Raw genomic sequence first — 12,721 nt, forward strand, 5'->3', positions numbered from 1 at the left:
AGACCTGAATTCAGATTTGTAAGACAAAGTACAGTGTGAAAAGGTTTATTGCTGGCAATATAAATGTTCACTGGAAACAGTATGACTACTGTAGGTCAATGCATTAGTCATTTTGAATGTTATAAACTCTCTTGCTATTAATGTGCTTAAGAGTTTTATACTGATGTTTAAACCACTGGAAAGAGATATAAGAGCGTATCTAACATGGTGCCCAGTTCTTAAATCTTTTACACATACAAGTATCCCCATTGGATTTGATTTTCCTTGATTCATGCCTCTTAAATTCCCTTAGCTTCAACAGAGTTATTTCTGATTTACAGTTTTGTAAATGAGAAAGGACTTGATTCCACCGGGACTGGTCAGATGTTTACAAGTTTCAGGACAGGGACGATGGTTATTAAATATTTTATGATCAGGATTTGAAAGTAATATGAACATTTGTTCCTGTGAAACTTCTCATGCTGTAGTATTTTGTTAGAAAAAAGTAAAACCTATTTTCATTGCATGGCTGGAATAGTGGTGTCAGAACTTCGTCAAACTACATTATTCTCCTGTATTGTAATTGCATATCAGAGAGTATAGATTAGAAGAAAATAATAGTACAGTTCAGAGTAGCTAATAATATAGCAGTTCAGTTTGCTATTTAAATAAACATTCACAATGTGGCACATGAGTATCTGTCTTCTTTCTCATTGTCATTTTATTTTTATTCAGTAAAACAACATGAAATAGGATTGGAAGTCAATAAAGCAGTGGCGAAGCTTGTTTCAGGCAATGCAGTATGTATCATTTAGTTATTTTATGTTACAGAATAGTGAGTTAGTAAAGGAGAAAAAAATCAGAACACAGTGGCAATTCAGTGGACCCCTCAGAATCCTAAAGGTATTTGTTTCCTTTTCATATATGCTCATGGGGGCTGTTTACTGAAACAAACATTACCATATTGCCTAACCATATTTGCAAATACAAACAACATTTGTCATAGCTTGAACTTATAATGGATGATAGTGTATAACTGTGTTGGAGTCGCTTTAAATGTTGGAAAGGTTAAACTTGTTCTTACAGCAGAAAATGTATACACTGTTCCTTGCACTCATTTTAACTTACAGAAATGAGGTAGTGACTCATTGGGCTTTACAAAAGGGCATGAACTATCAGTTTACATTGCACTGCTTTGTGTTTTGTAAAGAAACAATAGAAAAGATTAATGGGAAAGGAGTCAGTAATTGATTTCCTTTTGAGAATTTTCATGAAATGTTTAATGTTGCCCTGGAACTGAAAACCCACGATCACAGGTTGCTGAGCAACCTTGCTTTGCTTTATTTGATGGGGACATGAACTTGCCAGTTGCTGTGATGCCTCCTTAGGCAGAGCTCTCGGAGGCACTGGGATTGCAATTTATAAAAGCCCATAGTTGTACTTGGATTGTAAAATTTCATGACAGATGTGGAAATGGCTTCCTTCCCCATCTCCCACCAGCTCCTTTAGACTAATACCGCCCTTGTAACACCAAACATGAACTTCAATCCCACTCTCACAAAATAAAAAGCAAAAAGCAAAAACAACAGGGCTATGCATTCATTAATTTTTAGCTATTTATTTGAACATTATTCTTACAGTCAAAACCTTTTTGTTAGCCCTAGACAGGAGATGCATTAAACTCTTCCTTACTGACATTAAAAGATTTCAACTACTGTAGTGAAAATTCTGCTGATTTGGAGTATTTGAATAATCAGCATAGTGTCCTGATATCTACCAGCGACTACATCTTATTCATTCTTTGCTTAACACTAAGGACACGTGTTTGTGTCCTTGTCTCTCAGGAGGAGGTACTGTGCAGCAAGGATCAGACGGTGCACAGTTTTCTGCTTTTAGTGGTCGAGTAGTAGCATTGTTTATAGTTAAATGTGATCAAATGTGTAAGTAGTTTTGTTTTAAAGAAAATCAGCTAACCACCCTCTCCTTTCATAACTCAATTGGTAAGGCAGAAAGGTCTTCGTTCTAAAACCTACAGGATTTGAATGTATGTATAATCCAAAAAAGCTGCCACAATCCTCTTTGGAAGGATTTTTCATCCTGTTTAGTAGGGTAGATTAAATCAGTAATTCTTAGTGTGATTGAGCATGAATAAAGCTATTGATACTGTTTTGATTTTTATCTTTTTAATATCAGAACTTATTTTATGTGCTCATATTAATTCCTGAGACCTGCGACCTTTCTATAACTCAGTACTCTCCTATTCTTGCAAAGATGGCTGTACTAAAACTTGCTTGTGTTGCAAGTCAAAACATTTATTTTTTGATGAAACAAAATATTTCTTATTGCTGTTTGTCTTTTAAGTTTTTTTTACTTTTCTATTTCCCTCAGGAATAAACTAAATAAGGTTATCAAGAGATGATTGAAGTACTGAAATCCCCCACAGCTAAATTTCTTTTGGCATTATTTATTTTATGATACAGCTGTACAAAGTAACCTGTATGCAGAAACTGTGATTTAGGGGGCTTTGTGCAGTGTACCCCAAATTTACAGAAGTTATTAATCAATTACTAACTGCAGAGGAAAATTATTGTGCTTGGTATTGCTAAGTGTATTTTAAAATATATTTAGAGTAGCACATTTCTCTATTTACAGAAGTAGAGTACTGGAACTGTCAGAAGTATTTTAGAGTAAGACAAATAATTTAGAATTCTGTGTGTAATGCCTGCTATTTTATTATGTTGGCCCATGGCGTCAGAGGCAGATCTTGTAGTTTCCATAGAAGTAAACAGGCTGCACTACTTTTTGAGTGACATACATACATTTAAATCTAAATTTTAGTTTGAGTTACATTTTAATTGTTTGTAGAATTAATACTTTAAGCATGTTTAGGCTGTATTCTAGAATCCAACAGAAAGACTTGAAAAGAAAACCTATTAAAAATCGACTATTTCTGTAGCAGTAATCCACATTGCAATGTGGAAATAGACATTTTGTTTGGCCATAGTAGGTTTTTTTTTTTCCCCCTGAGAATTTTAAAGCTTTTTAAAATGTACATTAAAGTTCAAATTCACATTAAAATTTTCAAAAAGACTTAGAAAAAACCTCAGCTTTGATACAGATTTAGATTGATGTCAGGAATTAAAATAGAATGGCGTTTTTTGTTTTGTTTTGTTTTGTTTTTAATCCTACGAACAAAATCACCTGAAAAGTTAAAATAGGTAGGTTGCTCTGGAAGTAATGCCTCCTGTAGATTTCCATGGAAACAGCAACAGATCCATAGAGTACAATAACACCAGTTGATAGAGCAAATTCTTAGCCACAGTGCACTGGTTTTCAACATGGTCACCACTGTTAGCTGTCCATTTTTACCATCAAAGAACATGAGCCTGCGTGCCACGCTCATAAAGATCTGTATCAGCGAAGATGTCCCACTGTCACTGTCACAACTACTGAAACTCACCATCCACCACCTCACTATGCACACATCCACTGTTTGGTCTCCAAAAATGTTCAGCAAGTGTTGATGAATGCCAGTGGGTGCCATTTTTTTCTGCATGGAGGAATGTGACACACCTTTGCTCCATATGCACTTTCATGTCAGATGCCATCTGTCAGACTGCCCCTTTGCTGCCATCTGTCATGAGGCAACAGTATATAGTGGAATGTTGTCAGGAAGGTTCAACACCTACTGTCATTCCACCAATGTCTGCCTCTGGTGTCTGAAGCCGACATAATAAAACAGTAGATATTACTTTTGGAGTACCTCTCATATTACCTTATTTTGTTACTTCCTGTGGAAGTTTTAGTGTTGCAACCGAATGTAAGGAAGAGCATTAGCATTCTTATCTAAAAGAACAATGCAGAGCTACTTTGTTTTGGTGGCTCTGTTATTCATTTTTGACATCGACTGTTTAAAAATTCAGCTGTACTTTTCTAGTTCAAGGCAAATGCCCAGGCAAGTAGAGTAGCAGAAACACAAAGGAAAAATACAGAAGTCAAGGATGGCATTTGTTAATTCAGTGAGGTTGTGCATTTTTCTCCTCATGTGAACAGAAGGAGAGGGAGTTTCAAGGGTAAAGTCCTAGCGCATTGCTAGCATGTGGAAAGATACAACTTGATTTATTTATATGGAAAATGTGATGTTTCTGTTGTAACAGCTATATGGTTTAATTTATCTGCCTGTGATGAGTTTTGTTTGTTGTTCATGTGCTGGTGATTCAGGAGGGATTCTCCTTTTTCTGGCTGAACTTTTCTGTCTTCCAGACAAGAGGTTCTTAAGAAACTGGGCAACTGGGCAAGCGCTGTTGATTACTGTATAGCTTTTTTTTTTTTTTTTTTTTTTTTTTAATGTAGTTGATGGTGGTTAGTGTTTTATTGTATCTGAACCCCCACCTTGGAGACCTGAAAGATGTTTCCAGAAGGCAGGAGGAGTAATACAGGAGGGGTAAACATCAGGTCAAGTCCTGTTTGAGCTGGGCATCCCTACTCTGAAATGGCAATACTCTTCAGACTTAGCAATTCACGTTGTAGCAGTTTCCTTTGCAGTCAGCCTGAAAGTAAAAAAGAACATGAGAGCAGCGCCGATACATAATGGCAAGTTACCAGGGCTACTCCAGAGGTAACGCTGCCTATTTTATGTCCTCGCCCAACATCAGGCATAGATGATGGTGGGACAGCCGTAGAGGTTGAACTTTCTTGACAGTATTCCATTACATGTTGTTGCTGTGGAACAGATGGCAGTAGAGGGGCAGTCTGACAAAATGGTGTCTGACATGGAAGTGCCTGTGAAGTAGAGGTGCATCACTGAATTCCTCCATGGGGAAAAAGTGGCACCCGTTGCCATTCATCAACACTGAATGTTGGTGGAGACCAAACGGTGGATGTGAGCCCAGTGAGGGGGTGGGTGGTGTGTTTCAGCTGTGGAAACAGTGACAGTGGTTCCCCTTCACTCGGGTAGACTTTTAAGAGCATGGCATGCAGGCTCTTGTTCGTGGCTGGTGAAAATGCACAGCTCATGGTGATCACTATGTTGAAAAATAGAGTATTTTGAAAACTTGTGTTTTATAGCTGATAGTTTGGTTTATCAAATCATGTCTTTGTGCTCTCTGTATTTGTCACAAATTCCATATATATAAATAGGAGGCACTACTTTTGAAGTGATCTCCCTAGGTTATTCCTACCTCAAGCACATACAGATCTGGAGCACAGCTAGGCTTTCAGCATAGTCTGAGTGGAGTCTGAGGTGATACTGAGTGTCCATACCAGCATCAGCTTGCTTCTTATACTGCTTGAAACTCCTCTTGTTCATAAAGTTTGGAATCATTGAAAATGCCCTTTGTTTTCTCCCATCCAGTAGATTCATGTAATGTACGGATTATCTCTAATACAGAAACTCAGTATTATTTTCGTCCTTCATACTTGACCTCGGAGTAGTATTATCTTGCTTCTGCAGCTCAAGTTAAGACCATAGTGTTCAGCACTGTTGGTGGCTTTGGCATGCTTTTTGCTGGCATTCAAGAAGCTGTTTCAACTCATGCAGGATAGTGAATGGTCTCAGGCCTCTATGGAGACTAGTAACAGCTTAAATATTTGGACAGAGGCCTCTTCTTACAGGTTGGAATTTTAGCTTCTAGGTTGAGTTAGGTCCCTAGAGCTTGTGCTTCTCTCTCCAAAATACTTCAAATATTGCTCTGTTTGTCAGCCCCACATTGTTCAGAATTGAAAGGGAGCCAGTTGTCCACCTCACCATGGTGTAGCATATGTGGGCAAACCTTGCCATTATTTCTTCTATATCACATATAATAAGTTAAATTCCCTATTCTAGTGACCAATGTATTAAAAAAAAAAAAAGAAAAGAAAAGAAAAGAAAAAGAAAGAAAGAAAGAAAAAAAAAAAAAAGGAATTAGAGGTTATATTTCTGAGATAAAAAAAAAAGCCCCCCCATCTCAGTCTGCACCCTTGTGATAATTTTTCTTCCAGCCTCAGCTTGGTGATTTGTCAGTGCTGCCTCAGCAGCGGGACTTTGGGCAAGAGAGAAGGATGTTAGGAAAGTGTGGTTGCTGTAACACAGTATTTTACAGGAGAAAACAACTACAATGAAAAACAATGTACAGTTTTGCTGCTTGGAGCACAAGTTCAGGTTCCAGGCCTTGGGTGAACATGCCCTTACCAGGTATGAGTGTTTTAGTTTGGGTAGGTCTGTGAATGACTAACAGCATTTGCAGGGCTCTCTGAACATTGTGATTAGAACTCTGGTTGTGAAATATATAATACTTCTTAACTGTGTAGATACAAAAGAAGGAAAAGAAGCAGCAGTTTCCTGCAGTAGCAGTGAACTTGTTTTAGCCTGTGGATAAAAACTAGCCAAGGGAAAACAGAAGTTAGAGCTGTGGCCATACTCCTTCCACGTGTAAATGCACCAAAGGAGCATAAACAGTATTGAAATCTGTGTCAATATTTTGTTCTGTTAAAATGCTTTTTGTTACTTTGTTGGCTTCACTGGCATGTGAGGCAAGGAAGAAATCAGAGATAATATCAACAACACATTGTTTCAACCTTCTCAGACTGAAATGTGTTCATTTTTTCTCTGAAACATCATTTCCTCTGCACTTTATAATGTGACAGACACTTAAAACACTAAAGAAACCCAGTTCTTTATTTCACTAAATAAGAAATTGTTGGGAAAGTAACTCTTGTGCTGCTTTCCATTAGTTTGAAGAACTTGTCTGCTCATAGTCCGCTGCATGGAATTTTCAGTTGTAGTTTCAGAGCTTAATCATATCTGTCAGTTTGGAGATCATAAATAGATACTTAAGGTATATTTAACTGACAACTTTAGCATTTCTATTTCCACACAGAGTTTATGAGGACACTCACATGTGAATGTAGATGAATTCACTTAGCAATTATGTCCTAAATTTTCTTAATACTGCCTTAGAATAAGAAATTGCAGATGGGAGAAATACCATTCAAGAAAAGGCTAGAAAGCTTGGTCCTTGTTCCAATACATCCATTTTATCAGATGAGGAAAAGAAAATAAGGCCTACTAAATGTTAAACTAAAGTGTGTGTGTGGATGCTTTGGCTTGCTGGGATTCCAGTGTGATATTGTAGGACAGTTATTTCCATGAGTTATTTTATCCTTGAATAAACGTAGCATAGTACTATTAAAATTTATGTAGATATCCGTTTAAAACTTTCAGTGTTAGAGATTACTTATAAAGAGAGTAGGTCTCCCCTGCCCCATCACCTATTCTCCTTGCTTTTCACCTAGCAATTCCTCAGGAATGTTCCTCAGTCTCATTTTAAAAAGATCATGTCTCCCAGCTCAAAAAGGAGATTACAAAGATTTCCCAAGAATATAACAGCTAAATTGCCATCAGTCTCTAAGGTGGTTAGCTGTGCAGTCTGGTCTTTCTGTTTTTTCATTGCTTTTCCTCTGAGAGTGCCTGTAAGACCTGGTAGTTAAATTATAAAAAACAATTTAACAAGAACATCCATAATGATAAGTTTTATTGTGCTATATCTCCATAGTTAAACTATTCTCCAAGTAGTCCAAGGATTTGGAAGGTCTAAGTAAATTCCCATTAAGGCGAAAGAGAGCAATAAAATTTTTAATAACACTGGTGTTACCTTACTGTGGGAGGCACTGGCAGTTAGCGAGTATGAATTAAATTCCATTTAAAAGGTTAGGGATCTCTTTATTTCATTGACAGTTGTAAACGAAAGATGTAGCTCTCACTATTATATTGCTTTTCATATTATTATTACTGTTAATATTATTAATTGTTATTTTCTGAGAATTGGTCATGCTTGGAAGACACTGCATTATAATTTTGAAGCTTAATTCTGTGGTTTAGTTCTGTCTCTTGAGTACAAGGCATCTGAGGGAGTGCAGCCATTGAGGATTAGAAAGCTGCAGACTTTTCTCCTTTTGCTGGAAGGTAGAGCCTGCATATTCCTTCAGCCTCTTCTGAGTGGCTAGTATGTCTAAGTTGTAGGAATGCAATTAGGCCACACCATCTTTCTGCTGTGGTGGATGTCTTCAAGCTACAGTTTATCCTTAAAAAAACAAAACAAAACAAAACCCAACTCTCCAAGCTAGTGTAAAACAAAACACATAGAATGGGTGATGTTGATATCTGTGTGCATGAAAGCAGATGAGAGCTTACTTATTTTCCATAAAATACGTTTCTGTTTATGCAGTTCTGTGCAGTCATAAAATACAATTACCCGCTTGAGGTATCTCTCTTCAGTAATGTGTGTTCATGTGCACAGGCACAAATACTATTGGGTGCACATAGTAGTGATCCATGGTGGTGACAGCAAAGTTCTTGAAAGTTATGTACTCTTTACAAGAGTATTCTGGTACAGTGAATATGCACCTCACTGTTTGTGGAGGACTTACAGAGCTAGAGTAGCATCACTTCCTAGTTGCTAGTATTTCAGCCTTACATCAGGCTGCTTGTGAGTCCCAGTGACATCTAGGACTCATCAGACCCCTTTTGACTTGTGAGAGAGTACTGTCACCCATATTGGTACTAACTCTGGCGCCAGATTTCAGTGGTTGATACAAATAATAATAATTCAGATATGTGCAACAGTGGCCTGATGCTAAAAGTTATTCAGTGTACTACAAGCTGTCAAACTGAGAATAAATTCTTGTTAATACAGTTACAAGTGATGCAGCAACACAACTGCATAGAGTAATGTCTGTAATTTCCTTTAGGACTAAAATCAGCGTTGAAGCTGCTTTATGTTGTGACTTGAGGCTGTGTAATAGAATCGTAGAATCATACAATCATAGAATGGTTTTGATTGAAGGGACCTTAAGTTTCGTCTAGTTCCAGCCTTCCTGCCGTGGGCAGAGACTCTTTGCCACAGACCAATCGTCATCAATCAGCTCTCTGTTTGCCTCATGCTTTATCATTGTTTTGAGGAGGATCTACTGTCTTGCTGGATGTAAAGGTGAGACTAATTGGACTGTAGCTCCCTGGGGCTTCCTGTTTTGCCTTTGTAAAAATTGGGATTATGTTTCCCCTTTTCCAGTCAGTGAGGGCTTCACTGGACTGCCACAACTTCTCAAAAATGATGGAAAATGGCTTAACAACTTCATTCATGAGTTCCCTCAGGACCCTTGATTATATCTTATCAGTTCACATGGACTTGTGCACATTCATCTTCTTTAGATGGTCTTGAAACAGATTGTCTTGTATAGTGAGTGGTTCTTCATTCTTCCAGTCACTACCTTTACCTTCTGCAACTTGGGCTGTGTGGCTCCTTGTGTCACCAGTGGAGTATGCTGGCGTGTGGACAGAGAACTTCTATCTGCTGTGGCCCTTGCAACAGACTTTAGTCCACAGTAGACCATGTGTGGGTGACCTCAGCAGTCCTGAGATGCTTCAGCTCTTTGAGATCTCCATGAGAAAGCTTCCTCATGTATGTTTTAAGACGCTTTATTCACAGCTGTGCCTGTGTAGACATGAGACCAGGCTTTTCCATGGGACGGATTCACACCACTTAAGCTTGAATTATCTTTTCAGACAGAAGGCAGCATGGAGATTAGTATTCCGGTGGTAGTATATTTAATTTAGGCTTAGTCAAACCAATTCATATTTAATTTGTGATAAACCAAATTGTTTTAACTGAACGTTTTGATATTGGACTTAAACAACACATAAAAGACTCTTCCTGAAAGGGAGATACTGTTCTATCAACTGAACATCGATGAGTATGACCCTGATGCTATTTTTCCCATTAATTAGATGGACTCTTTGAATGGTAGACAGATTTTTTTTATTATTATCTTTTTTTTTTTTTTTTGGTAAAAGGTTTCTCCTTTCATTCCCAGTTCCACTTTTCCACTTACATCTTTAAGATAAAGTGCTTTGTGAGAACAAAATAAGATCTGTCAGTATTTCTTAGTTTTACTTTGATGTTCTCAAGATTTTTCTTTTCTAGCAGTCTAAAAGCATATTTTTGGAGCTCTTCAGTGGCTTGTATACAATTCTCCTTGAACATTTAATGTTAAAAAACCAAATTTCCTACATATGTAATCTTATAGATAAGAATTTTAAATACAGAATCTTTGTTGCTCCATCTTTTTTGATGGTTTATTTGTAAAACCATGACAGTTTGCCGAAGTTGCAGTAAGCTTTGTTGTCCCTTTTTTGTTCACCATTTAAAGATGCTTTGAGTAAGTTATTACTCATCCTAGAAGATTTACAGTTCAACAGAAGGTGAAATTTCACAACTTTATGAGGTGTTCTCCCTAAATATGAGGGTTGCTCCTAAAGTAATGCCTCCTATTTTATTATCTTGCCCTACATTATCAGAGGTGGATGTTGGTGGTATGGCAGTAGAAATTGAACCTTTCCACCAATATTCTGTTACATTTTGTTGCCATGTGGCAGATGGCAGTAGAAGAACAGTATAACAAAATGATGTCTGACATGGAAGCGTGTATGGAGCTTAGGTGTGTCACTGAATTTCTCCATGCAGGAAAAATGGCTCCCACTGACATTCATCGAGGCTTGCTGTACATTTCTGGAGACCAAGTGGTGAATGTGAGCATAGTGAAAGTTGGTCTGCATGGGCAACATTTTCATAGCAATGATGCTGTTGCAGTGTGAAACAGTGGGTCACCTCCACCGGTGCAGATATTTATGAATGCATCGTGCATTTTCTTGTTTAGGGCCGGTGAAAGTAATGGTGGTGACTATCTTGAAAACTAGTGTGTTGTATATGATAATTTGTTCTTGTGCTATTTTTCTCTTTGTATCTGTTGTAGTTTCCATGGACATAAATAGGAGTCATTACTTTCAGGGTGACCTATGTGCTGAATGTTTGTTTATAGGTCTGTGAAACTAAAGTTTTATGTAATGAATTTTTTTTATGTTGGTGAGACTGGTGGGGAGATTTCTTTTTCAAATTGTGCAGTCTATCTCCGTTTAATATTTGTATTGTTACTGTGTGATGATAGGATGAATAAGAAATACAGCGCTGTCGTGAAATTTGCAACTTTGCCTAACTTGATTTTGTACTTCAAACTAGTCTCTATCTTATGAGGTTAAAATTTCCACCTTTCTTTATTCTACTTCTTTGACCACCTTTGGCCAAGAGAGGTGCCCATGCTTGTTGTATAGTCTGATGCTGTGAACATGATTTTTGTAAGTTAATTATACAAATAACCAAATTTAGTGCATTTTACAGTACAGCTACTGAAGCAAACTGGATGGAATGCTTTTTAATGACTGTATAGTCATTTGATGATTTTTATATTTGCCATTTGAAGATAGTTTGGATATAGATTGATACAGAATTGCTTAAAGTACTGCATATAAATTAAACATTAAGAAGGTAGATACAGACAGACTAAGCAGCTCAATTATAATCTTTGGTTATGCAGTTAATGCCTCAAGGACACTCCATCCATTTCATATCATATGTCCTTCTTTTGAAAGATGATCACTGGGTTCAAGTAACATTTCAGCACGGCAGGAAATTGCATAATTTATAGACCTTTAAAAATGAAAAACAGAAAACCGCTTTCCATAAATTAAATCTCCCTCTCTTTTTTTCATCTCTCCCCTTACAGATTGGAACACTGAAGGATTACTACCACTTTTACCATAGTAAAACAATTAAAAGGTCAGTTCTCTCAAGTAGAGGTACCCACAGCTTCATTTCAATGGAACCAAAGGTAAGAAAATCCACCCATGTGTCGGAGGTAAAAGCCTTTGCATATTTTATATGAAATATCATACCATGAGATGTTTACCTGAATGGTATATAGCATTACAAGAACTGACACATTATCTGTTTGCTAAGGTTCTGCTTCCAATTAAAATGTAGTGAAGACAATACCATGCTATCAAGAATGTACTATTCTTGAATGATAATGTCCAACATATTCATGGAGCAGTATAGGAATTTTCTTAATGTACTGATCACTGTGCTTTACTTTTCTGCAGAAGCACATGTATGACTCTGTAAACTAATTTGAAGTGAAGATGAGCAATATAGGATGGTGTCAGTGTTTAGAAGAAAGTTTCTCTTTTTTTTTTTCCCTGCTCTTTTTCTTCAGTATGAGGGATTAATATAAGAAAAATCTTCTCTGTGGTCTTTTTTGGTAGTTCCCACTGATCACAATTTTAAGATCTGCTCGATTTATTTAAAAAATAATAAAAGTAAAAGACAGTTTGACTGCTGTATGTATCTGTTCCTATGAGTGCCAAGACTGACTCATCCCTCAGACAGCACTGCACTTATAAGAGGTGATGCTGCAAAAGGAAGGGAAAGTGTTCACATCTTCATCAGCCCGTGCTGTTTTCTGTGCTCACAAAGGTTCAGCAGTTTACATACATACAAGTTCACATGTGTATACCACCATAACTTTTTGCTGTTACACCCCTCTGTGCCAATGGCAGCTGGCCCTGTTTACTGTGGCCAAAACCGAGAGGAATTCTGTGGCACGGTGCAGCATAGAAATAGGGCCATAATTTATTTTCCAGCATCTTCCATGCTTTAGCTTTTAGATCTTGTCCCATATTTTGTATTCTGTGCTGCCGCATGTACAGGAGTCTTTCTGTCCTATTTCTGAATTGTTGTTAAATACCACTGCAATACTGAGAAACCCTAGTGAGGGCTATGCAGGGTAGTCAGCCCTGTAAATGATTCTATAACCAAAAAGAAGCTGACAGTCTAATACCATCATCTGGTAATGTGTTTGGTATTCACCTTTT

General features: G+C 37.4%; 1 protein-coding gene across 4 annotated transcripts in view; it reads left to right on the forward strand.

The window, feature by feature from the left end:
* Positions 1–12,721, forward strand: part of PCSK5 (proprotein convertase subtilisin/kexin type 5) — a 262,061-nt gene that overhangs the window by 14,962 nt on the left and 234,378 nt on the right. For all 4 annotated transcript variants that reach the window (XM_015280354.4, XM_424841.8, XM_040655981.2 and 1 more), the window contains exon 2: positions 11,575–11,679. In XM_015280354.4, the coding sequence (XP_015135840.2) occupies positions 11,575–11,679 (105 nt within the window). The remainder of the gene's footprint in view (positions 1–11,574; positions 11,680–12,721) is intronic.

Source organism: Gallus gallus, chromosome Z (assembly GCF_016699485.2).
Source record: "Gallus gallus isolate bGalGal1 chromosome Z, bGalGal1.mat.broiler.GRCg7b, whole genome shotgun sequence".
Taxonomy (NCBI): Eukaryota; Metazoa; Chordata; class Aves; order Galliformes; family Phasianidae; genus Gallus; species Gallus gallus.